At 40.4% G+C, this 26,964-nt stretch overlaps 1 protein-coding gene across 1 annotated transcript in view; it reads right to left on the reverse strand.

The window, feature by feature from the left end:
- PTCHD1 (patched domain containing 1) overlaps nt 1-26,489 on the reverse strand; it is a 206,360-nt gene extending 179,871 nt beyond the window's left edge. Inside the window, exon 1 of the mRNA XM_040421820.1 lies at nt 26,124-26,489. Within this exon, the coding sequence (XP_040277754.1) occupies nt 26,124-26,474 (351 nt within the window). The 5' untranslated portion in view covers nt 26,475-26,489. The remainder of the gene's footprint in view (nt 1-26,123) is intronic.
- Between the last annotated feature and the right edge of the window lie 475 nt (nt 26,490-26,964).

The following is a 26,964-nucleotide window of genomic DNA, read 5'->3' on the forward strand; positions in this document are numbered from 1 at the left end:
GTACCCCCCTCCCCCCCAAATCCTGACCTAGCCTTCTCAGCCAGTTATAGGCCTTATAAATACTGGAGGGGAAATTCTAGGGGCACTACAAGGTGAAATTATAACTGCATTATTACTATTGGGGTCCTGTGGGGCATTATGATTGGGCACAATATGAAGGGTAATGCTACTAATGAGGGCATTCTTGGAGAACATTATCACTATTGGGGGCACCTTAAGGGGCACTACTACTAGTGAGGGCACTCTGGGATAGAATTATTACTATTGGTGGAACTTTTAAGAGCACTTTGGGATTACCTGTAGGGCACTGTTATTTTGTAAGTCTACAATTTCGGGCATTGGGGAGCACAGCGGGAACAGTATTGAGGGAAGCAGCAGTATGTAGTACTACTGTTGGGGCACCAGGAGGGGGAGGGTGATGGAAAAGTGAGGAATCTAGCATATCTATGTGGTAAACTCTGCAAAGATGAGTTGCAGCTGGAATACTTTATCATGACGGTTTGGCCCAAATGGAGAAGATAAGGAAAGAGAACGTCTCATCAGAGGAGGCATTACTGAATATAACAGGTTTGTAGTGCTGTATGTAATGTCCAGTTTAAGTTTAAGTACACTGTAAGCAAGATGATCTAAAAAAGAGGAACGTGTGTGTGTGTTTGTGTGTGTGGGGAGACTCTTGATAAACATGGAAATTGGTCTGGGTGCCAATTTTTTTCAAAGCAATTAAACCAGAACACTGCTACTGTATAATTGCATGTATACGTATTGAAAAATCACTGTACACTCTAAAATCACCTCAATACAATAAACTAGTAAACATTAAAAATGTATTTTCGTAAATAAATTCAAACCACAAAAGCCTTTTAAATCATAGATTAAATAAGCTGCAGATAAAAAAATAAAATAGCATTTCTTTCTTTTTTTCTATTAACCTTTCCTAAAAGTAATTTTTAATTGAATTGGATACTTATGGAAAGCAGTATAATAAAATAGAACAAGAACAAACAGTTATAATTACATTTCCTTTGTATCACGTTAGCTGCACAATGACAACCCATCGTGGAGCCCCCAGACAGTGAGATACAGCAATTTTACTGGTGTTCTCTGGGTAGTTCTGCATGAGATGTATTGATATTTGATGTTTGCATTTTAGAAATAGGTATTATATATATATATATATATATATATATATATACACACAGTATATAGCTGTTACTGTATATACAGTGCCTTTAAAAAGTATTCATACCCCTTGAACTTTTCCACATTTATTTACATGACACCCACAAACTTAAATGTATTTTACTGGGATTTTACATGATAGACCAACACAAAGTAGAAAGTATGTGTGAAGGGAAAATAAAATGATACAAGGTTTTCAAAAATTTAAATGAATAAAAAACTGGTGTGTATTTGTATTCAGCCCCCCTGAGTCAATACTTTGTAGGACCACCTTTCACTGCAATTACAGCTGCAAGTATTTTGGGCTATGTCACTACCAGCTTTGCACATCTAGAGGCTGAAACTTTTGCCCATTCTTCTTTGCAAAATAGCTCCAGCTCAGTCAGATTGAATGAAGAGCGTCTGTGAACAGCAATTTTCAAGTCTTGCCACAGGTTCTCAATGGGATTTAGATCTGGACTTTGACTGGGTCATTCTAACACATGAATATGCTTTGATCTAAACCATTCCAATGTAGCTCTGGCTGTATGTTTAGGGTTATTGTCCTGGCAGAAGGTGAACCTCCACCCCTGTCTCTAGTCTGTTGCAGCCTCTACCAGGTTTTGCTCCAGGATTGTCCTGTATTTAGCTCCATCCATCTTCCCATCGACTCTGACCAGCTTCCCTGTCCCCGCTGAAGAAAAGCATTCCCACAGCATGATGCTGCCACCACATGTTTCACGATGGGGTGTTCAGGATGATGTGCAGTGTTTGTTTTCCACCACACATAGTGTTTTGCATTGAGGCCAAAAAGTTCAACTTTGGTCTCGTCTGATCAGAGCACGTTCTTCTTCATATTTGCTGTGTCCCCTACATGGCTTGTGGTAAACTGCAAATGGAACTTCTTATGACTTGATTTCAAAAATATCTTTCTTCTTGCCACTCTTCCATAAAGGCCAGACTTGTTGAGTACACAACTAATAGTTGTCCTGTGAACAGATTCTCCCACCAGTGGATCTCTGCAGCTCCTCCAGAGTGTCCATGAGCCTCTTGGCTGCTTCTCTATTTAGTGCTCTCCTTGCCTGGGCTGTCAGTTTAGATGGACACCTATGTTTTGGTAAGTTTGAAGTTGTGCCATACTCCTTCCATTTTCGGATGATGGATTGAACAGTGCTCCATGAGATGTTCAGAGCTTGGGATATTTTTTTTATAACCTAACCGTGCTTTACACTTCTACTCGACTTTATCCCTTCCAGAAATTTAATAAGGCTAATGTCTGCGGCTAATGTCTGCGACTGGCAATAATGCCAGTCGTGGACATTACAGCCTTCAGATGCCATGATCAAGTGTGCTGCTACAAAAAAATATTTTTTTAAGTTTAAAAAAGTAAAAGAAGCAAAAAAAATAAAATAAATGTTATTCACCCTCCCTTCGCTTAGAATAAAAAAAATACATAAATAAAAAATGTAAACATCATGGGCATCATCGCATCCAAAAACAACCATACTATTAAAATATAAAAATATTTTTCCAATATGGCGAATGGCGTAACAGAAAAAAGTATCAAAATTGCTAATTTGCCATTATTTATCGCATCAATTACCAAAAAAAATCTATCAAATATGATTAAAAAGTTACACACACTCCAAAATGATATCCATAAAAACTAACTACAGATTTTCCCACAAAAAATGAGCCCCCACATAGCTCAGTAGACATAACTATAAAAAAGTTATGGGGGTCAGAATATGATCATGAAAAAAATATATAATAATTCAACATTGAATTTTTTTTTTCTCCAGTATCTAAACATATAACACCTGTACATATGTGGTATTGTTATAATCGTACTGAACCAGAGGATGCTGGTAAGTTTTGCCGCAAAGCGAACACCGTAGGCACAAAACCCGTAAACCGTGGAGGAATTGCTTTTTTTTTCCAATTCTATTTGGAATTTTTTCCCCACTACATTGTATGCCATATTAAATGGTGGTATTAGAAAGCACAACCGCAAAAAAAAAAAAGTTCTCATATAGATATAGGAATGGAAAAATAAAAAAGGTTATGGCTCAAGGAAGACCGGGAAGAAAAATGAAAATGCAAAAACTATAAAACCTCCGGTATCCTAAGGGTAAATTGGCCTATTTTGTGGATATACCAGCATATACATATTACATAGGGATATTGTAGGTTTAATAGTCTTTAACTTTTGGATTGATGTTGCGTTTGGATTATTTGTGTTTTGAACTATTGTTCTTTATAGGCTCCTAAATTTAGATCCCTGTCATTTAAATCTCTGCCTCTTTTAATACATGAAAATAATCTGCTGGCTTTAGAAGCAGATACGAACTGAAAGTTGTTGTGTAGTGTATGATCTGCAAGTAAACCCAGATCTCATTTGACTATTGACTCCTCTATTTTTATGCAACATGATGCAGAAAGATTATAAGTACTCAGATGCATAACGGTACACGTATCCACACTGATTCTCACGAAAGACATAGACATTGGCATTAATCACATCTCTATGTGTATGGCCGCACGTTCAGGTTTCTTGATGTAGTTTTGGAAGTCAAAACCAGGAGTGAATTGAATAAAGAAAAGTCGTACCTGCCCTTTATACTTTCTCTCCTTTTATGAATGTGTGGCCATACCCTATAAATTTCTGTCTCCAGAAGGATATAGATACTCTAGAGAGAGTTCAGAGAAGAGCTACTAAACTAGTACATGGATTGCAGGATAAAACTTACCAGGAAAGGTTAAAGGACCTTAATATGTATAGCTTGGAAGAAAGAAGAGACAGAGGGGATATGATAGAAACTTTTAAATACATAAAGGGAATCAACTCGGTAAAGGAGGAGAGCATATTTAATTTTTAAAAGAAGAAAAACTACCACAAGAGGACACAGTTTTAAATTAGAGGGGCAAAATTTTTAAAAGTAATATAAGGAAGTATTACTTTACTGAGAGAGTAGTGGATGCATGGAATAGCCTTCCTGCAGAAGTGGTAGCTGCAAATACAGTGAAGGGGTTTAAGCATGCATGGGATAGGCATAAGGCTATCCTTCATATAAGATAGGGCCAGGGACTATTCATAGGATTCAGATATATTGGGCAGACTAGATGGGCCAAATGGTTCTTATCTGCCGACACATTCTATGTTTCTATGTTTCTATGTTTCTATGAAAAAATTGAGCAGTAAGAGTCTCAGTTCTGAACCTTGATATATATAGTACCACTTACAGTGGACATTTAGGACATGAATAAAGTGACTACTTTCTAGGTCAATACTTCTCAAATGTTCTCTACTTGGGCCTCCCTCCCCTACCAATCCACAGTGATACCAGGGCCCCACCAGCAAATAACTAATATCACACAGGACTAAAAGTATGCAAATCAGCTCTTTTTTCAAAAAGAAAGCAGATCCTCTAACATCACCAAATGTAAGGTAGCTATCCTATAAGTAAATTCTCCACATTTTACACCTACTAGGCACTCTCCATAAGAAGAAATAATACCCCTAATCCTGACAAAGGCCTCTCAGTTATGCCAATTATCTCTGCTCTGCATTGATGAGTTTCAATCACCCTAAAACAGCTGTCTGCAGATGAGGTAATGGCTTAGCTATACTTCTAAATTATATCTCAAGGCCTTTTTTAAAAGTCAAACATTGATTTAGAGAATAGCTGCCTTACATCTAGTGGTATTACATCCTTACATTTGTTTTCTTTTTGGAATTAAAGCTTATTTGCCTACCCTTTTCCCAGAGGAGCATTGTCTGGTCTTTAAGACTAGGCATTGTCCATAAGGAGAAATAGTAGCCCTGAACACAGTGGCAAACAAATACCAGTGTGCAACACCCATATTAACCCCGACATAGGCAACCAAATACCACTGTGTTGTGCACATAAGTCCTCTTAGAAGGACCCAAATATCTTAGTGCAGCACAACATATGCCCCATCAGTGCCAAATGCCACAATGGAGTACAAAATACCTCATCAGAAGATTCATAATATACCCCAGCCAAAATACCTCACAGACGTGCCAAAAAAGCACCACAGAGCAGCATGCAATGCCCCCCCAGAAGTGCTAAATGAATATCTCAGTATAGCAAAAGTACTCCCCCAAAGCTGCCAAACAAACTCTCTAGATGTGTCAAGCAACCCTTCTAATACAACACAAAATACCTTCCAGAAATTGCCAAAGAAATACTACTGTTCTGCCACAGTCAGGGTATTTCAGAGTGTTCAGTCAGGTTATAGGTGTTAAATTGTATTACACTTAGTTTTTTTGTTACAAGACTATTGCATTGTGGGTTATTGGAAGGCATCCTGGGAAAGAGAAGTTTCTAGTCTCCAGTATCTCAGAGCTGTCCTATGCATTTCTCCTTCTCAAACTCCACTATCCTTGCAAAAGCATATCTGGTGAGAGATCTACCTCTGTTTCAGGGACATGATGTTATGCAGAGCTGTTTAGTTAGTTGTAATTGTTATTCAGGGAGTTGTTGTCACTGTTAGATAGGCATGTAATCCTATGTATAGGCAGCCATTTTACCATGTGCCTTCACTGTTAATGTAATGTTGTAGTACATGCTATCCTATACTTAATACTTACACATGCTATTTGTATTCTTGTAGTTTTATTAATCAATCATATACAATCTCTCACTCACGAGCACCGTGCAGAGTACAACCTGTTGACCAATAAACAAGTTAGACTACAAAGAACAGTCCTCTTATTTGGAAGACAGGAATGGTTTATGCGGTATGTCAGACTGCACACTGTGTGAACATGTAAGAAGACAGAACAACTACAGTGCAGCACAATATCCCCCACCAGAAGCCCTAAATGACAAAGTGCAGCCCAAAATGCCTCCTCAGAAGTTGTCACAATGCAACACACAATATTTCCCTTGAAGTGGCAAATACTACAGTGCAGCACCACTGCTAGCCGCATTGTTGACCTCCCCCTCTGCCAGCAGTATTATTCCCCTTTCCACCTATTCCCCACTGGCAGCAGCATTGACCCCTTTGCTTCCCCTCGCCTCAAGAGCAGTATTGTTTCCCTTTCCATACCTCTCCTATTGGCTACAGCATTGTCCCCTCCTTCACTGCCAGCAACAATGAACTAGTAGTTTAAAGATACTCCATAAGCAATTTGTACCATGATTAACTGCTGACAGCTTCACTGAAAAGTGTTCTCTTTACTCAGCTGCTTTATAGTACCTGGACTGTGGCAAGGACCTATTAGGGTATGGGCACACATTCAGGTATCTTGTGGTTTTGGAAGCCAAAACCAGGAATGAATTAAAAAAGAGGCGAGGCAGTATCTGGCATTAATACTTACTTTTCTTTTTTGATCCACTCTTGATTGTGGCTTCCTAATATACATCAACAAACCTGAACATGTGGGTGTAGCCTCGTGATCCAAAAAATGAACTTGTCATGGTCATTGCAGAGGTAGCTACACACTTGGATGTTTCTATAATACCCATTCATTTCAACAGAGACTGACATGTCAGTTCTTCATTATAGTATGGGACTAGCATTGGCTTGCCTTCATGCAGTGACCCAGTAGATTACTGCCAAAAAGTGGTTAATTAAGTGGACCACTGCTAAAAAGTTAATTTACTGCTAAAGGGGTTAATGTATTTTCACAGCTGTGTTATGTGATTTAAAGAGCAGAACATGGGAAAACAGCATAGTTATTGTGCCCTACTCAACAGAAGGCTGGCTGGCCCTGCCCCCTCTGAGTCAGGAGTACTGTATAGTTTGATTGCATCAGCCAGTGAATCTGGCCTAGACAGCCAAAGTGTGAGGAGCTGCATGGGTCTCTGCAGTGTGAGGCCTACTACAAGTATTCTCCACCCTTATGTCTCAGAAAAATAGCCCACAAATTCTCAGTCTGTTTAGGACCATAAGGGACAGTGGATGATAGCAAAGTTAACATAGATCTTTGGTTTTGAACTTGTGCGTGATGAAAAGAAATATTGCTTCAAAGCCCACCACACTTTGTAAACAGATTGGCAGTCGAATCTAAGATCTTTAGCCCGGGAAGTGCAGAAAAAGAACAGAATTGGATTCCTTTGTTCAATTTGGGGAGTTGTCTGGATTCAATAGAGAGAGACTCAGATATAGCTACTGTACAGTCTGCTTTCTCATATACCCATACAGCCTTGGAAAGATTGTGTGCATACCCTGGAGAGACTGAACTTATCCTCACAAGTGTTATTAGCCAAGAATACCTCAGTTAAACTTATTGAACTTGTTACCTTGCTCTGGCTCCCTTATAGCTTTGCACCTAACACCTGCAATGCTGTCATCATAGCTTTGCCTGCACCACTAGTTAGTCCTGTTTTGCACCCAGTTACATAGCATCAAAGGCACCCACATAACACCAGGCAGGAGCCCAAAAAGTCCAAGGTGTGCCCTAAGGGAAGAAAAGTTGCACCCTCCATTCACTGCATGGCCCCCAGAAACATTGGAGTGAGGACAGCCACAGTGAACCACCACCTCCCCCTATCAATGCCATGACTACCATTCCCCTCCTCCTGGGTCCCCCCAGCGGGCTCGTTGCCATCAGGATTAGCAATTGGCCCAGATGTCAGACACGGACTGATCAATCCTTCATGACATATTTAAATAACATGTTATAAAGGTGTTTTTGGGACAGCCCCTTTCATTGTACATCTATATGTAAATTGTCGAAACATTCTGTAATAAAAGACACATGCATTGATGCCAGTCACTGTGTTGTCAGAATGATGTTTCTCAATGAGGAAAGCAATAATAATTAAAACAGATTGTTTTCTCCATTGTACATTCAATTAAGGCTACTTTCACACTAGCGTTCGGAGCGGATCCATCTGATGTTTCATCAGACGGATCCGCTCCGATAATGCAGGCGTTCGCATCCGTTCAGAACGGATGCGTCTGCATTAAAACTTAGAAAATTTTCTAAGTGTGAAAGTTGTCTGAGCGGATCCGTTCAGACTTTACATTGAAAGTCAATGGGGAACGAATCCGCTTGAAGATTGAGCCATATTGTGTCATCTTCAAGCGGATCCGTCCCCATTGACTTCCATTATGAGTCTGGACGGATCCGCTCGCCTCCGCACGGCCAGGCGGACACCCGAACGCTGCAAGCAGCGTTCAGGTGTCCGCTCACTGAGCGGAGCGGAGGCTGAACGCTGGCAGGCGGATGCATTCTCAGTGGATCCGCCTCCACTGAGAATGCATTGGGGCCAGACGGATGCGTTCGGGGCCGCTCGTGAGCCCCTTCAAACGGTGCGCATGAGCGGACACCCGAACGCTAGTGTGAAAGTAGCCTTAGAGAAGGAAGAGTGCTTCTTGTTATCACAAAGTGGCAATTACGATTAGTCAATGGGAGAAGACTGGTTGATATAGCATTTTAGTGCAGAATTAAAAAGTTTGGTTTTGTGTTTTTCCAACACTCCAACACTGATATTTTCTATCTGGTTAAAGGGATTTCCCCATCTTATAATGTGATGGGCATAATGTTAAAATGAACTATACTAAATATCACTTTTTGATCAGTGGTGGCCCAACTTTTCAGTCCTCAGAATGAAAGAGACCCTTGTAAGTTTTCTCTGAACAGAGGTACTCTCAGCCACCTGGTTCTGCAGGGGACTGTAACCAACACCTTTTAAAGGGGTTGTCCCATAAAAATATTCTTCAGTTTTCAAACCAGCACCTGAATCTGAATAATTTTGTATTTATTTGCATGTAATAAAAAATTTACTATAGCTACTGAGTTATTCAATTAAAGGTATCTGTAAAGTCCCACCTGCTGTTTGTTTTTTCCTTATTTCGTTGTCCTACTTACTGAGAAGGCCGCACATGCTCAGTTTCATCCTTCAACTGCCTTGTGAACTGTTATACTCAAGAAGAGTGAAGGTTAAAAGGGGAGATACTAGCGGTGCTGCAAGAAGAAGTCACAGAGAGTCTTGGGATGGAGAAGAATACAGTTTTATTGATGGTTCACAGCGCATTTCAGGATCAAATGGACCTTTTCCTCAGTTGAGTACATCAACCAGGTAAAACTCTTTGTGGACCATCAATAAAACTATATTCTTCTTATTACAGCGCCACCGGTGTCTTCAGTTTTAACCTTGCCTCTTCTTCAGTGTTATCTCCCAGCTCCGGCAGGAGGGCATGCAGCAGCAAGTAACTATTCTATTAGATGCTGATCAGGTGAGAGACTCTCTTCTTTCCCTCCTCACCTCTGTGATCTGAGTCCTGCACACCTGGCTCTCCTCAGTTTACTCTTGCAATACTGAGCTGTGATAGGGAGAGAATTACAGAAGAATGACGCGTCTCCTAAGAAAGGACACTCCCATTGAGCTGCCACCTTGATATAAATCGAGCAGAACAATTGGAGCAATGAATGGGGAGATCTCTGGATCCATGTGAGGTGCAGGGCTGGTTTTATCTTTGTTAGACAGAGTACTAATGTACTATATTATATTTCATACCAGCAATGGCCATCAGAACGTTGTAAAAGCATTATACCCATACCTTTTTGTCACCTGTGTGTTTATTCTATGTACAGGAAAAGCACTTTATTCCTTTGAAAAACATCTCCCAAGTAGCCAGCTGGGCGGGCTTTCCTTTTCAAAGTGCTCAGCCCGCCTTCCATCCCTGCTTTCTGCTCTTTCCCTAACCTCCCAAGGCCTCCTTTCTGACAGGCCACTAGGAATAATAATAGGCACCACTTCTTGGTCTGTACAGATCACTTTACTGCAGTTAAGGTGGGTTTACAATGCATGATGTTACAGACGATTGTTGGGAAGGAAGCTTTCCTTCCAGTCAGCTTGTTCAGTGAAGTAGACCACTGTATTTACTACTGCATGATCTGCTGCCCAAAAATGATGATTGATGTACCTGCATGAACGACAGGATCACCTGATGAACAAGCATTTTGCTTGTTTATCGGGTGATGACAGCTCATTTACACGGGCAGATTGTCGGGAACGAGTGTTCTCAGGAACAATTATTCCCGATAATCTGCTTGATATTCGGGCAGTGTAAATCCACCTTTACTTGTTTATCTATCCACAGAGGCGATATCATTATAGGCAGGATTAGAATGATAGATAAGACAGGATACATCATTCACTATAGGTGATTGTCGGATCTTATATATTCTTTCCTTGTACAATGACCTCTGCACAGATCACAGAGCGTGAAGACTCTCCCATAGACGTCAATGAGGTCCCCTCCTGACCATTGTGTCTATGGCCTATGTGGCTGCCATAAAGCAATTTTCTTAATGCTTTCTAAATGCTGTTTAGAACAGCTAAGGCAGGATGACCACCCCCATAATCACGTTCAGAAAATAGAATTAAAAATGTGTAATCAGAAAATGAATACAGATTAGAAAAAAAGATGTGTTGCTGGTTTTAACTGGCAGATAAAAAATTTTGGTGACACATTTCCTTTAAACTAGTTCTTTCAAGTATACCTAGAATCAATATATTTTTATTTTACTGCTATATGACTATTTTATGACTAACCCAATTTATGTATATACAGAACTTCCATATTTGCACGCCCCTAGCTAGACGCCATATTCCTAGTTTAATTACATCTATGCATAATAATTATGTTACATGTTGTAAAACCCAAAACTGTCAAGTTATATCACAAACAGTTCAGTGTAATCAATTAGACAGTAAAAAGCACAAGGTTGATCTGTAGGTCTATAGACCCATAAGTACAATGCCAAGCAGGCCTGGCACTAGAAGATCTTTTGTCCATGACATAAACTATTAATGACAGTGATTTACCACCATGAAGACCCAGGTTATTTTTCCAGTGCGAGGCCAACGAAGACTACTAACAAGCGTGAAAAAAGAAAGAATCTCATGTGTCTACGTCATAGAAACTACTTTTGTAAATTGTCAGTTTTGCATAATGCCTACAATGAATTTGTACCAGCCAGCTTTTAATGGACTTTGCTAAAATGCTAGGGCATTGCATTATTAACAGTTGACCAATGTACAGTACCATACTGTAAGTGACAATATGACTCCAGAGGCAAGCCTGAGTAATGCCTAGCAAAAAAAAAAGAAGAGGTTCCAGCACTTCATATTCCGGTTATTGCTTCGGTTATCTGGTTGCAGATTACATCTTGTGGAAATCATATCCCACCACCGCAACAGGCTAACATATTTCGAACTCCAACATTCTTAATCATAACCCTGTGTGGGGTAAAAATGGACATCAACCTCCAATAGGACAATAGGGAGGGTGGAAACAAATCATGGGTTGGGGAGGGAAGGAAGAAAAAAAGAAAAAACATGAGGAAAGGGTGATGGGAATTCACCCTGGGCTGAACACCTCACAATCAATCACCTGTCACACCAAAAGATGTTTTCAGTGGTTGAACACTAATGAGTAATGCCTACTGTACTTGCAATACCCAACAGGATACTGGGGTGAACCTTTTCAGTCAGCACTAGGAACCTAGAAAAAAAACCTGGGCTGTCTGTCCAGTAAACTTGCTGTTAGGGCACGTTAACAGCAGCCTGTGCCGTAGTGACATAGAGTTTAATGCACTATTAAAGGAGTTCACTAGGAATGATTTAAAATAGTTGCCAGCAACCTGTCCTAGAATATGAGCAGGACTGCTTGCCAACACTTGCACAGTAATCTCTGGAACTGGCATTTACTACACAGTGGTGAGCATTCCTGTAAGGCTGCTCAGCCATGACAGTGTATTGTAGGCAGGATCACATCAATACCATCTATTTTGGAACAATGTAGTGATGCCCTGCCCCTCACCCTCTAGGCAACTCTGAAAGTATACAGTACATAAAAAAATAGCTAAAATCACTTTTTCTTTACCCTACCCACAAAATAAAAAAATACATATATAAACTACACGCTAATTCATTTATACCTCCAAATGATGCCAAAAAAGTGTTACCATTCCTTCCCCATAAAACAAGGTCTCAGACCGCTTAGTCAATGAAAAATTATGGTTGCTGAAATGGCTAGGGGGAAAAAATTAAAAAAGTTAGCTGTTTATTAACCCATTATATTTGCCGGATGCCAATCAGTTGCCATTGCAACCCTGGTAATCTTCCTGTTAAGCCACTGGCAGAGCTTAAAGGGGTTGTCCAGGTTCAGAGCTGAACCCGGACATACCTCCATTTCCCCCCCGACAGCCCCCCTGACTTGAGCATCAGAGCAGTTCGTGCTCCGATGCTCTCCTTTGCCCTGCGCTAAATTGCGCAGGGCAAAGGCATATTTTGGAGATCCGGCGACGTACCGGGGCTCTCCATGGGGCCGCCAGGAAGCCCGGTGACGTCACCGGCACTGATGGGCGGTATTTAGCGTTGCCCTAGCCAGTAAAACAACTAGGGCAGCGCTAAAGCCCGCCCATCAGAGCCGGTGATGTCACCGAACACACTGCTGGGTGGAAGTTTCCACCCGGCAGTGCGTTATTGAAAACAAAAGAACCCGTGCCCTGCGCAATTTAGCACAGGGAGCGCATCAGAGCATGAGATGCTCCAATGCTAGCCTCAGGGGGGCTGCCTGGGTGAAAATAAGGGTATGTGCGGGTTCAGCTCTGAACCCGGACAACCCCTTTAAAGAGGTCTTGCTCCTAATAAGGCCTCTTTGCACTCAAATGTTTTTTTTTCCGTTTCCGTTCCGTTTTTGCGGATTTTGCTGAAAGATAGAACTTGCCCTATTATTGCCCGCAAATAACGATCCGTGGCTCCATTCAAGTGAATGGGTCCGCAAAAAAAACGGAATGTATACGGAATGCATCCGTATGTCTTCCATATCCGTTCCATTTTTGCAGAACCATCTATTGAAAATTTTATGCCCAGCCCAATTTTTTATGTAGTTACTGTTTAAACATTATTGTATGCTTCAGTTTCTGTTTGCGATCTGCAAAAAACAGATCACAAACGGAAATCAAACGGAAAAACGGAATGGCAAAACGGAATGGAAGCAGAAACACTACTGAAACAAAAAACTGAAAAACGGATCCGTAAAAAATGGACCGCAAAATACTGAAAAAGCCATACGGTTTTGTGCAGGAGGCCTAACACTTAGTCCCTATACACAGAAAAGGGGATAAGTGTTTTATCACTGGGGCTACGACCACTGTGACCCTTAGTGATTATAAGAATGGTGGTCCACAAGTGTTGCCGAATTGCCCCATGAGACTAGAGTAGTTGTATTCAGCAATCCCACTGAGGTCAAAGGAGCCTTGGTTGTTCATGGGAATGGGGCTGGGGCGTGGAATACATTTGAAGATCCTATTCTCATCATTGCTGGGTCTACAATAAACAAGCCCTCACACAGCTCTGTAAACGGAAATTAAAAAAATTATGGGGGCTAGAATATGGTGGCACAAAGTTAGTTTTTTCAAAGCTCTTATTTTTTTAAAAGCAGTAAAGCATAAGAAACATTAGATAAAAGTAACATGTCAGTTTTAGAACGCAATGATTGCTGTAAAAATGAAATTCCCCAAAACGATAGATAGATTTATTTTTTTTTTTCAATTTCACCCCACAAGGAATTTTTTCCATTTTCCATTATAAGATATTTACCAAATTAAATTGTGCCGTTTACAAAAATTAAAATTGTGTCACATAAAAATCAAGCCCTCATACAGCTATGTGAACAGAAAAGTAAAAAAAAAAAATTGAAAAAAATCATCATGTCAATATGTCAAATGACTATAATACTATAATATAGTATTATAATAGGGGTTAGGAAACGTAAGATAAATGGAACTAGGAAACTTACATTAAATGTGGGCCACGTTTTACTACAGACACTCTTAAGCTCTCATATTTAGGCCTCTTTCACACTACCGTTTTTTTTTTTTCGTTTTGCGGGCTGTTTTTTTGGGTTCCGTATACGGTCCGTATATGGAACCATTCATTTCAATGGTTCCGCAAAAAAAACTTATGTACTCCGTATGCATTCCGTTTCCGTATTTCCGTTTTTCCGTTCCGTTGAAAGATAGAACATGTCCTATTATTGCCCGCAAATCACGTTCCGTGGCTCCATTCAAGTCAATGGGTCCGCAATAAAAACGGAACACATACGGAAATGCATCCGTATGTCTTCCGTATCCGTTCCGTTTTTGCGGAACCATCTATTGAAAATGTTATGCCCAGCCCAATTTTTTCTATGTAATTACTGTATACTGTATATGCCATACGGAAAAACGGAACGGAAAAACGGAATGGAAACGGAAACAAAAAAACAGAACAACGGATCCGTGAAAAACGGACCGCAAAACACTGAAATAGCCATACGGTAGTGTGAAGGAGGCCTTAACTGAACATTTATTCTGAACTTGTAAAAAAATTGATTTAGCAAGCAAATGTATTCAGCTTAGGCTACTTTCACACTCTCATTTGGTGCGGATCAGTCATGGATCTGCACAGACTGATCCGCACCGATAATACAACCGCATGCATCCGTTCAGAACGGATCCGTTTGTATTATCTGTAAAATAGCCAATGGGGACGGATCTGTTTGCCTCTGCATCGTCAGGCAGACACCAGAACGCTGCAAGCAGCGTTTTGGTGTCCGCCTCCAGAGCGGAATGGAGGCGGAACGCAGGCAAACTGATGCATTCTGAGCGGATCCTTATCCATTCGGAATGCATTAGGGCAAAACTGATCCGTTTTGGACCACTTGTGAGAGCCCTAAAACAGATCTCACAAAAGGAAACCAAAACACCAGTGTGAAAGTAACCCAAAGAAGACTTTAGCGAATATTCAGGTAATGTACTGTACACCATGACTTTCCATGAAGGCTTTCCATAGATTTTACACCAGCCAATGACTATTATTTAATACATGTGTATATATCAATATTTCTCACACATCTTTCAATATGGCAAATTTGGCAACGTTAAATAGCTGAAAATGCAAATGCCGTAATCCAGCACACTGCCCCACATGCAGCCGTTTCCGTGATTTAAGGGATAAGTGTAAGCACATTGTAAGCAGTGCTTTTTGCTTTCGTTTGTGAACAAGTAATCTAGATTAACCTTAATCTGTTGCATTTTTTCAGTCTACGGCACATCTGCACTAGTTTGACCATAGAGTGATTGATGTTAATGAACTACAGGCTCTGTAACCTGCATGTTATAAGCTAACTTACATTTCTAGTAGTTGGCATATATTTATGATCACTTTGGGATCGTGACAATAAATGGGCCGCAGCGCTGGTGTAGCAATGTGGTGTCTTCTCAGTGCACAGCCAAGCTCTCGGCCGCCTGGATGTGCATGGAACTGCAGTTGACCCTATACCCTTGGATAGAGTTGTTGCAGCCTCATCAATCTCAGGATCGATGAGGATCCCAGAAGTAAGGCTACTTTCACATCTGCCTGTTTTATTCAGGTTTTGAGATCCGGCAGAAAATCTCAAAAACCTGAATAAAACGGATCTGTTTCTTTTAATGCAACACTGTGTATCCGTTCCATTCATATGCAGTTGTATTAAATGTAAAAGGAGCATTAAAATCATTGTAAGTCAATGGCTGATTGATCCAGTTTTTTCGGTACCCAAAAAAATAGATCCGGCACCATTGACTTGCATTGCATCCTAATCAGTTTTGTCCTCATTGACAATGAATGGGGATAAAACTGAACCGTTTTGGCCTGGTTTTTAAGATCTTCTGCTGGATCTCAAAACTGGAAATCTAAAACGCTGATGTGAAAGAAGCCAAAGAATCCCACAATCATATAGTGGTGGCATATTTTAATAATATGCTATCAGTTTATAAGAAGGGAATATGTACTTTCTTACGGCCCCAGTAAATTGCTCAATTGACGATTATCGGGAAGGAACTGTTCCTTCCTGAGAATTTCCTGCTCATCAGTGCAGGAGAAAGCTGCATTTACATGCAGTGATCTCCTCTACAGTATTAGTGATTGTTAATGCCATCGCTCGTCCCCATACAGAATCATTGTTTGCTGGCTGCAGATTACTGTTTAGATGGCACAATCTGCTGCAAATGATGATTCAGGTGACCGCATGAACAATCTGCAAACTCGATGAACGAATATTTCTACGAATATAGGTTATCGCTAATTATCGTTCATACAAACACGTGTTAGCAATAATCAGCCTGATATTTAAAGGGAACCTGTCAACATGAAAATGTGAATTGATATATGGTTTTGTGGTAAAAGACTTTAGTTTAAATTCCGTCTCATTCTTGGCTTTGAAGTCAAGGAGGTGGTCCTATCAGTGATTGACAGCTATACACAGTCGTAGAGGGAAGGCTGATCACTGATAGGACCACCTCCTGCACACCAAAAGAACCATTGATATAAGTAAAAAAAAGTAAGTTTTACTGAATCTTTTCCCACAAGTCTATACATCATCAATCTGCTCAGTTCCTCCGACTCTAAACATAGTGCTTGAGCTAAAGGCAGCATGTTAGGATGTGACAGGTCACCTTTAAGCAGTGTAAAAGGGCCTTTATTTACAAGAAGTTTATTTCTCATCTTTACTAATTTATTAATACAGATACGGTAACTTGTCTAAATGATAAATTAAGACACCAGGACCATGCATAAGCTGTCAGAAGGCACTCTTCATGGGATCGAGTTAGAATGAGTATAGATGATAATTAGTGATGAGAGCCAGGGGCAATATTCGAATTTACGATATTTCGCGAATATTTAGGCAAATATTCATCATAAATTTGCAAATTCGCCATTATTTTCTTGATTACGAAAATCGCCAATGTAATATGCGCGTATTGCGCGCGCGCAATACAAACATCGGTCACTATACACTGTGTGCAGAATTATTAGGCAAATGAGTATTTTGACCACATCATCCTCTTTATGCATGTTGTCTTACTCCAAGCTGTATAGGCTCGAAAGCCTACTACCAATTAAGCATATTAGGTGATGTGCATCTCTGTAATGAGAAGGGGTGTGGTCTAATGACATCAACACCCTATATTAGGTGTGCATAATTATTAGGCAACTTCCTTTCCTTTGGCAAAATGGGTCAAAAGAAGGACTTGACAGGCTCAGAAAAGTCAAAAATAGTGAGATATCTTGCAGAGGGATGCAGCACTCTTAAAATTGCAAAGCTTCTGAAGCGTGATCATCGAACAATCAAGCGTTTCATTCAAAATAGTCAACAGGGTCGCAAGAAGCGTGTGGAAAAACCAAGGCGCAAAATAACTGCCCATGAACTGAGAAAAGTCAAGCGTGCAGCTGCCAAGATGCCACTTGCCACCAGTTTGTCCATATTTCAGAGCTGCAACATCACTGGAGTGCCCAAAAGCACAAGGTGTGCAATACTCAGAGACATGGCCAAGGTAAGAAAGGCTGAAAGACGACCACCACTGAACAAGACACACAAACTGAAACGTCAAGACTGGGCCAAGAAATATCTCAAGACTGATTTTTCTAAGGTTTTATGGACTGATGAAATGAGAGTGAGTCTTGATGGGCCAGATGGATGGGCCCGTGGCTGGATTGGTAAAGGGCAGAGAGCTCCAGTCCGACTCAGACGCCAGCAAGGTGGAGGTGGAGTACTGGTTTGGGCTGGTATCATCAAAGATGAGCTTGTGGGGCCTTTTCGGGTTGAGGATGGAGTCAAGCTCAACTCCCAGTCCTACTGCCAGTTTCTGGAAGACACCTTCTTCAAGCAGTGGTACAGGAAGAAGTCTGCATCCTTCAAGAAAAACATGATTTTCATGCAGGACAATGCTCCATCACACGCGTCCAAGTACTCCACAGCGTGGCTGGCAAGAAAGGGTATAAAAGAAGAAAATCTAATGACATGGCCTCCTTGTTCACCTGATCTGAACCCCATTGAGAACCTGTGGTCCATCATCAAATGTGAGATTTACAAGGAGGGAAAACAGTACACCTCTCTGAACAGTGTCTGGGAGGCTGTGGTTGCTGCTGCACGCAATGTTGATGGTGAACAGATCAAAACACTGACAGAATCCATGGATGGCACGCTTTTGAGTGTCCTTGCAAAGAAAGGTGGCTATATTGGTCACTGATTTGTTTTTGTTTTGTTTTTGAATGTCAGAAATGTATATTTGTGAATGTTGAGATGTTATATTGGTTTCACTGGTAAAAATAAATAATTGAAATGGGTATATATTTGTTTTTTGTTAAGTTGCCTAATAATTATGCACAGTAATATTTACCTGCACACACAGATATCCCCCTAAAATAGCTAAAACTAAAAACAAACTAAAAACTACTTCCAAAAATATTCAGCTTTGATATTAATGAGATTTTTGGGTTCATTGAGAACATTGTTGTTGTTCAATAATAAAATTAATCCTCAAAAATACAACTTGCCTAATAATTCTGCACTCCCTGTAGCTACATTTTTCAAGATGCTAGAAGTTTCCTGAGACTGGAGAAAATGATTGGCATGGCAGAACATTACAATGGCTTTATATGCAGATACTGTAGCTTGCTCCAATGTATTTGCGTTTGTGCAAATCTGCAATTAATGATGCGCATATTTTGGCGCAATACGTGCAACTTCCCATTTTAGCAGGTCTGACTACATATTACTGATTGGTGCACTAAGTATTGTTGTGAACTTGTGACATCACAGCACTATATGTATATAGCATGTATGTATGGACAGCAGAACCTATCCGCTACACTATATCAGGATATAACCTACACTGACTATCTCCCACTAACTATCTGTACTATATATATATGAGCTAACTAACTAACTAACTAACTAACTAACTAACTAACTAACTAACTATCTAATGTAATTAAACAGTAAAGCACAGAGCACAGCAATGACACTGCTGTCTCTCTCAGAACTGCAAAATAACAGCAGAAAATGGCTGCTGGGGAGGTTCTTATATATTAAGGGGTAGGCAACTTTCCTATTGGTTGCTAGGGATGTTGCTAAACTCAGACAAAGACATTGCAGCCTTCTCATTGGCCCACAAGCAAGAAGCAGGAAGGGATCATGGGTTCAGATGGAAAAAAAAAATCTAGAATATTCACGAATATGAATATAATGCACTATATTCTAAATATTCTTGAATTCTCGAAGTGGAGATATTCGCGATTAAAATTCGCGATTCGAATATTCACGTCCAACACTAATGATAATCTGGAGAAAATTGGGACACATTATCAGCAATACCACCTTCTTGCTACAACAGAACAGTAATAACTCCTTTTCTGTCCCATGCAATAAAAATGCCCCCCTTTATTATTATTACTTTTTGGGGAGACATTAATACTTTCTAGGAGGCATAAAAGTGGGCATTTTACTGTGTGTTGGCACCAAGGAGGCCATTCTTCTTCTTCTTCTTCTTCTTCTTCTTCTTCTTATTATTATTATTATTATTATGTTACAACAGAAAATGGACATTCTTACTGTCAAGGCTGCTTTATTGGTATCTAGAGGGCAGAATAAGGACATAATTACTTTGTAGGGGCACAACTATGGCCATTATTATTGTGTGGGGCATTAAGAGGTAAACTATTATTGTGTGGGGCTTAAAAAGGGCACAGTTACTATTTGTGAGCACTAAGAAGATCACTTTAACTTTTTGTGGCCACCATTATTCTATGGGGTGCAAAGATTTATGCAGAATAAAGGGGGAACTTTTACCATGTAGTGTACTATTACCACATGAGGCACAACCACTGTCTGTGACACAATAGGGGGCACTATCAGTTTGGCACTGTTATTTTTGGGGGTACTAGCTGTCACATTGTCATGTCTGTTTGCCATTGTTTGTGGGATAATTATAATAATGACAGCCTTTTATCTGAAGTACAATATTTGTGGGCACTGAGCCACACAGCAGGTATATTATGGGGGCAGCAAAAAGAATGGGTTGAATTACTTGTAATTTCACCTGCTCACCACTGCAGTTGCAACGGCGGGCTGGTAAACAATGAAGAGAAGGCCACTCTTGCAGGAGCGCATCCTTCTCTATAAACAGCTGTTCAGCAGGGTGCCGGGAGTTGTCCCCCCCCCCCCCCGATCTAGTATAGATGATCAATATAAAAAAAGCGGACAACCCCTTTAATCACTACATGTGGGTAATAATAGGCCCTGGTTCACCAGTATTATTCAACAGCATGGTGCTTCAGTGGTTAAGCACTGTTGCCTTATAGTCCTGAGGTACCGTACTTAGTTCAAATTCCAACAAGGACAAAATTTGCATGTAGTTTATATTCTCTCCTTGTGTTTGTGTGGGATTTCTCATATGCTCCAAAAACATACAGACAAGTTCATTTGGAATTTAAACTGTCAGCTCCAATGGGAACAGTGACTGATGACAATATCTGTACAACCCTGTGGAATATGTAAGTGCTATATACTGTAGAAAAACAACAAATATCTATCTATCTATCTATCTAACTATCTAGGGACAGGATTGGTGGAAACATTCACTTTAAAGCTTGTGCCCCTGATCTTTTTAGATAGTAGACTTAAAAGGGTTCCCTTGAGTTATTCAAAAAGCTCCCCAAAGCTAGGAATTGTGATGAAATAATAAAATAAGTTATATTGACCTATTTCATCCACTACTGCTTCCAGTACTCCTCTATGGTTCTCCCTGGAGGATTTTATTTACTTGGCTTCAGCAGTGATGTGCCCATATACCCCAATCACTGACCTCAGTGGTCTTGTTCCATATACCGCAGAGGTCAATGATTGGCCCACGTCACCACTTCAGCCAATTAAACAACGCCTGGTGGGGAGTATTAGTATGGGGACACTGGAAACAAAGGGGATTTTTTACTATTATTATTATATTATATTTAATATATTATTATTTTAATTTTATCAGAAATCCTGGCTTTGGGTAGTTGACTGAAAAACACAGATGTGCCGTTTAATGTGACAACATTTCAGCATTTCACACCCACTTTTTCTAATACCTGCTCTAGTGAACAGTCTTCAATGACTCTGCATCACCGATCTCGAGATATATAAATGTAGATCCAGTTAAGTGTTTGCTTTCAAGAATTGTGCTGAGAAATAATGAGTCATTTATATACCATGACATAAAGGAAAGCAGCTCAGATGCCCCCAGGGATCTATATGATGTAGTCGTTGTTGTCTTGTGTGATTTACTATACCTTTTGCTTTGATTTGTGCATTTGACAATTTTCCAAAGCTTCCACCATCCACACATAGAACACTTTTATTTAGGTTGAGTTTTTATCTTTTTACTTGCCATGCACCATGTCATTTTGGCAAACAAAATACATGCGACAGATTTATGAAATTTTGTAGGAGAAAAACTGTCTTTGTTGCCCATAGTAACTTCTCAGAGCGCAGCTTTCATTTCCTTTAGAGCTCTTGAAAGATGAAAGCTGGGACATGATTGCTTGCTTGCTATGGGTAACAACAAAGACAGTTTTTCTTTTAGGCAATTTCCTAAATCTGTTGTCCTGGTTTAACACCAGGTTTTAGAACAGTTTGTAATATTTTACCTTTTTTTGTGTTCAGCTAGTCTATCATAAAGCTTCTACTGCTGATTGTCATCAACACAAAATGATCTTTTATACCGACTACTGCAGGGTAGTATACACAAAAGGCGGTAGCAGTGGGAATCTTCTTCCAGCCATTACTGTGCCCCTTTTCTAAACCACGTCACCTTCAGCATAGGCCATGTCCCCTTTCTATGACAAATCAAACCACTTTTTGTTGGCTTTTCAATCCAAGTTTGGCAGCTGGGACTAAGTCTTATGACACAGTACCAAGTACCGCTTAAGTACATAGGAGAAAGCAATGCAACCCAAGAAATTTGCCAAGTCTTCCAAGCATTCATTTCAGTGACCAAAGGCATTTTACATTTTATCATTTACATTTCAGGCAGGCTAAGCCACTGGACCTACAAAATATGTGAATGGGGGCATTATATGACAAGGAAAGAACATTAATATGGGGCAGATTCATGTGCTATCTGGACTGTACTTACATAGCACACAGACCCAATAAGGGGAATCTGTCACTAGTTTTATGCCTGTAGGTTCTAACAGCTCCAGCACATGCCAATCAGTCCTGATATTCAGGAGCTCATGAATTCTCAGGACTCATTGGCATATGCTGGAGTACTCAATACAAGATTTTAGCAAAACAGCTGAGACAATTAAAGAAAGTGACCCAGCATTTATCTAAGGGGATCTGTCACTTATTCATGTTGCCCTTAACTGGGACACTATAACACTAGTGACAGGCTCCCTTTAAAGTAAATGCAATTTACACTGCAATTTTTCTACACAGACAATTGGTTGCTGCAGAGGAACTTGCAGCATGCACCATTCTTCATTTTTGTCACCTTTATTCACAGAACAGTACTTATGACAATCTAGACTGGTGTATATACCTGGTGATGTCTGGGTGTACATCTATCTCTATACATATTTTCTAATACTATTTCTTATGTATTTGTTGTTTTTCAAGTTCCCCATACACATTAGTCCATTGTTGGCCAAACCCACCATTCTCGGAGGGTTCTGCCAACAGTTTAATGTGCATGGAGATCCCCCTTTCTCTCATGTCCCACAATTGAGAGAAGTGGAGAAAGGGGAGAGAAGGATATGGCAAAATTGATATTTTTGCCTGATCCTTTTGCTCTCCCAGGAGATAAGCAGTCACCAGAAGTGTCAGGCAGTGGATTTTCCCCCTCTCCTCATTAACATACACATACATGTTCAGCTGAGCTGAATGTGTAGGTATATAGGGGCCCTAACCTGCAAACTGTGCAAAAGCCTCTACTGCTCCAGGTGCCCATTCATGGAGGAAACATCTTTTCATCTGTGCCAGAGTGGCCCTTTGCATAGAGTCTTCAGAATCTTACATCTTCCCTGCATTAAAGTCTCCCCTCATTTTTCTGCATGTGCTGTCTAAAAGATAAAGGGAGATATTTATCAAAACTGGTGCAAAGGAAAATTGGCTTGGTTGCCCAATAGGGGCAACCAATCAGATTCCACCTTTAATTTTTCAGAGCTCCTTTGGAAAATGAAAGGACCAATCTGACTGGTTGCTAGGGGCAACTAAGTCAGTTTTCCTTTGCACCAGTTTTAATGAATCTTTCCCAATCTGTTTGTTGCCCATAGCAACCACTCACAGCTCAGCTTTCATTTTGCTACAGTACTTCTTACAACATTGCGTAATTTGCGAGGAAGCAAATTACGCGAAACGCGCGTTGAGGAGCGCTTCGACCCTGCCAGCAGCCCCCGCTATATCGGTATGTTTCATCCTTACTTCATGCACCCTCGGTTTTTGTCCTTGACCCATGTGGTCTGAGCCGTGGTCATGCGGTAATTAGTTGTAAGGGAGGCATGCCTTTAACTTAGATAGGTTCCCATACTGTATATCCCCATTTCTGAACATCCACCAGGAAATTTCTTTCCCTGATCACTGATCAAAGGGGGGTATACCACTGAGTAGTTTTCAGAGGGGTGTGCTGACAGGGTGATGTATGACTGTGTTTGTCCCTGCTTAGTTATACTCATATTGTGTATAATATGTTATGATTTTAACTGTTATATGAATAAAATTGATTTTTTATTGATAAATAGTGTGGTTGCACTCCACTTGTGTTGTGTAGTTTTAGATAACAAACTTGTAGATAAATAGATAGATAGATAGATAGATGCTCTAAAAATTTAAGTTAAAGGGAACCTGTCACCTGGATTTTGTGCATAGAGCTGAGGACATGGGTTGCTAGATGGCCGCTAGCGCATCACCAATACCCAGTCCCCATAGCTCTGTGTGCTTTTATTGTGTAAAATAAACAATTGGATAGATATGCAAATTACCCTGAGATGTGTCCTGTACGTGAGATGAGTCAGGGACAGGACTCATCTCAGGTTAATTTGCATAAGTATCAAATCGTTTTTTTTACACAATAAAAGCACATAGAGCTATGGGGACTGGGTATTGCGGATGCGCTAGTGGCATGTCCTCAGCTCTATACACAAAATCCTGGTGACAGGTTCCCTTTAAAGGGGTTTTCTAAGATCTAAAAATTGTTAAGGTTGGCAAGGTATGGAGTACAAAAAGCAGTACTCTCCATGTTGGAGCCTCCTGATTCCAGTGTTATGCTTCTTATTCCCAGGAGACCAGAAGTGCGGCTCAGTGGTCGCGTGCTTTTACTGATATATCACCACTGAGGTCATTGATTGGCAGGCAGCAGTGATGTTCCTTGGTTCTGTTCCTCTGCCTGTAAACATCTATCAATAACAAGCATCAGCAGTGATGTGTCTCCAAGTGGCATGTCATGAATAGGTCATGTACTGCTTGGGGAAACATTACCACTGAGACCAGTCTTTGGCTGCAGCAGTCTAGGTGAACCTGTCCAGAGGTTTATAGGCAGGGGAGCAGAAGATCAAGGAACGGAGCCAGAATGGAGCAGCAGGGAACAGGTAAGGATCATTTTCTCACTAGGTATAACAAGTGGCTGGGGCTAGTAAAAAATGTAAGGCTAGACACTCCTTTAAAACACTTAAGACTGGTTCCACTTTACTATATCATGAGATCAGTGGCCTAAAGGCTCTGTCCACACTTGAGTCTTGACTTTTGTTCGTGACTGAAGCCACATCACCCTACTATATCAGCCACATGATTGCTGCAACCAGTGCCCACCAGGACCCCACTGTCTCATAATAGAGTTTTTAGGTTTATTTTGTGGTATATATTTTCAAAGGAAGAAAATTGCTGCATGCAACCCTATAGCTACTGTCAAGTTTAACTGGAGATTTAAACTCTGACACAAATTTACATAATCTAATCTGTATGCCCATTTTGATGCCAGTATTAATACTCAAAACTTCTTAACACCTTGCAGTCAAATGATCTTGCATGTTGCATGTCACTTACAGTTTATTCAGCTTTAAAAAAACAAAAAGCAATACTTATTCATATCACTAAAAAGTGACTGTCCACCTTGATATCTGTTATTAAGCCAAAAACCACTTTGGGCCAGTCACTGAATTCTATTCCAAGCATCCCTCTCTGTGTATTGGTTTTTACAACCAAAAACCAAACTCTGTAAAGACACCAGCCACTTGTTCATATTAGATCGAAAGTGGCCGCCTGTTCACTTTGATGTCAGTTTTTAGGTCTAGAACCACTTTGGGCCAGCCTATACTTCTGTGAGTTTTATTCCAAGTATCCCTATCTGTGTATTGGTTGTTACAACCATAACCAAATTCTGTAAAGACACCAGTCACTTGTTCATATTGGAACGAAAGTGGCCACCTGGTCACTTTGATATCAGTTTTCTAGGTCTAGAACCACTTTGGGCCAGCCTATGCTCAACTGTATTTGATGTAGAACATCCCTTTCTACCTTATGTGAAATCGATGGTCCATAGTCATTTAACACTTTTAGGAACCATTTTTTAGGAACCATTTTGGGTCAGACCGGACTCCACGGAATTTGATGCGAGACATCCTGTTGGCACTGTAACATCAGTGGCCCAATGTAATTTAACCCTTTAAAAACTCTCATGACTTTTTTTTTTTACTATGTAAAAAGTGGTCACCTGCCAATTTTAATGCCAGTCTTCATGCCTAGAACTGCTTTGGGACAGGAACTAAAAGAATTTTATATGGGAATTCCCTATCTGTGTGCATGCACTGCAAGACAAGTGACCTGAAGTGTTTTAACCCTTTAAATCACACTCACTTGACACCCATTTTTGCACCTATTATTTCTGTTTTCATTTTACTTTTCACTGTATTCCCAGCAATGTCAATTATTATTAAGATACATTCTCCTTATTAATGAATCAGTAAAAAACAAATATACATTTCCTGCGAATAAGAAACTGGACAAATAAGAAATGACTTTAGCAACGTCTCTTCATCTGACATTGTTGTTCAGCATCTCTAGAGAGCAGCATTAATATGCTAAGTAGCTGTATGCCTACAGGTGGTTGGAGAAGCAAGCCTATGCAGTATAATTACCTTCAGAATGAGATCCGTGTGGTGTTGGTCCAACATGTTTGCTCTCCTGGATGATGTGATGATGACTCTGCCGTACCTCCCAGGTGTTTGGAGATCTGAGTATAGACGGTGTTTTGAGCGATTGACAGAGAACAGATTATCCACCAGGTTCCTCTCTATTTTGGCTAGGCTGTGTTTAGGGGCCAGCAAATATTCAATGTTCTCTTCAACCTTATACCTGCTAAAACTAGCCCCCAGCAATATAGAGATCAGTATTGGGGCTGATACAAAAAACACTGGATGGCTAGCGATGAAAAAGCCCAATCTTGAAAAACATGTTCTCAGCCCCCTGTGCAGAGCCTTCCGCAACATCCTAGTGCAGAGGTTGCTAAGGAGGGGGAGAGTCACAGGCTGAGATCTGAGGCTCTCCCAGAGCCTGGCTAGGACCATCAGGGATCACACACATGCGGAGAGACTCCCTAGTCATAAGAAACCTCAACATAAGAGTTTAAAATGCACCTGACAGAACGCAGCTAATAATAGGGTCATGTAACTGACAAAATCATCTCTCATCTTTCACTAAGGCAATATTTCTGTGCAAAGTATGTGGTTTGGTTGAAATATGACGATTGCCTGCCTCACTTCTCAGTCCATGGTAGACCAGAAGAACCATGCACTTCAAATCCAAAGTCTGCAACCCTGTGTCTTTTAGGTGGGTGCACAGGTCTCCAAAAACTCATTGGGTATTCAGAAAACAGTCTTGAAAGTTGTGTTTAGACAGTCATATCCACTGCTGTATTTACACTGGGGATGGATTGATTTTTAATTGCTCATAATGAGGAAGTGATGCGTCGAATTCTTC

Source organism: Bufo bufo, chromosome 3 (assembly GCF_905171765.1).
Source record: "Bufo bufo chromosome 3, aBufBuf1.1, whole genome shotgun sequence".
In the NCBI taxonomy this organism is placed as follows: Eukaryota; Metazoa; Chordata; class Amphibia; order Anura; family Bufonidae; genus Bufo; species Bufo bufo.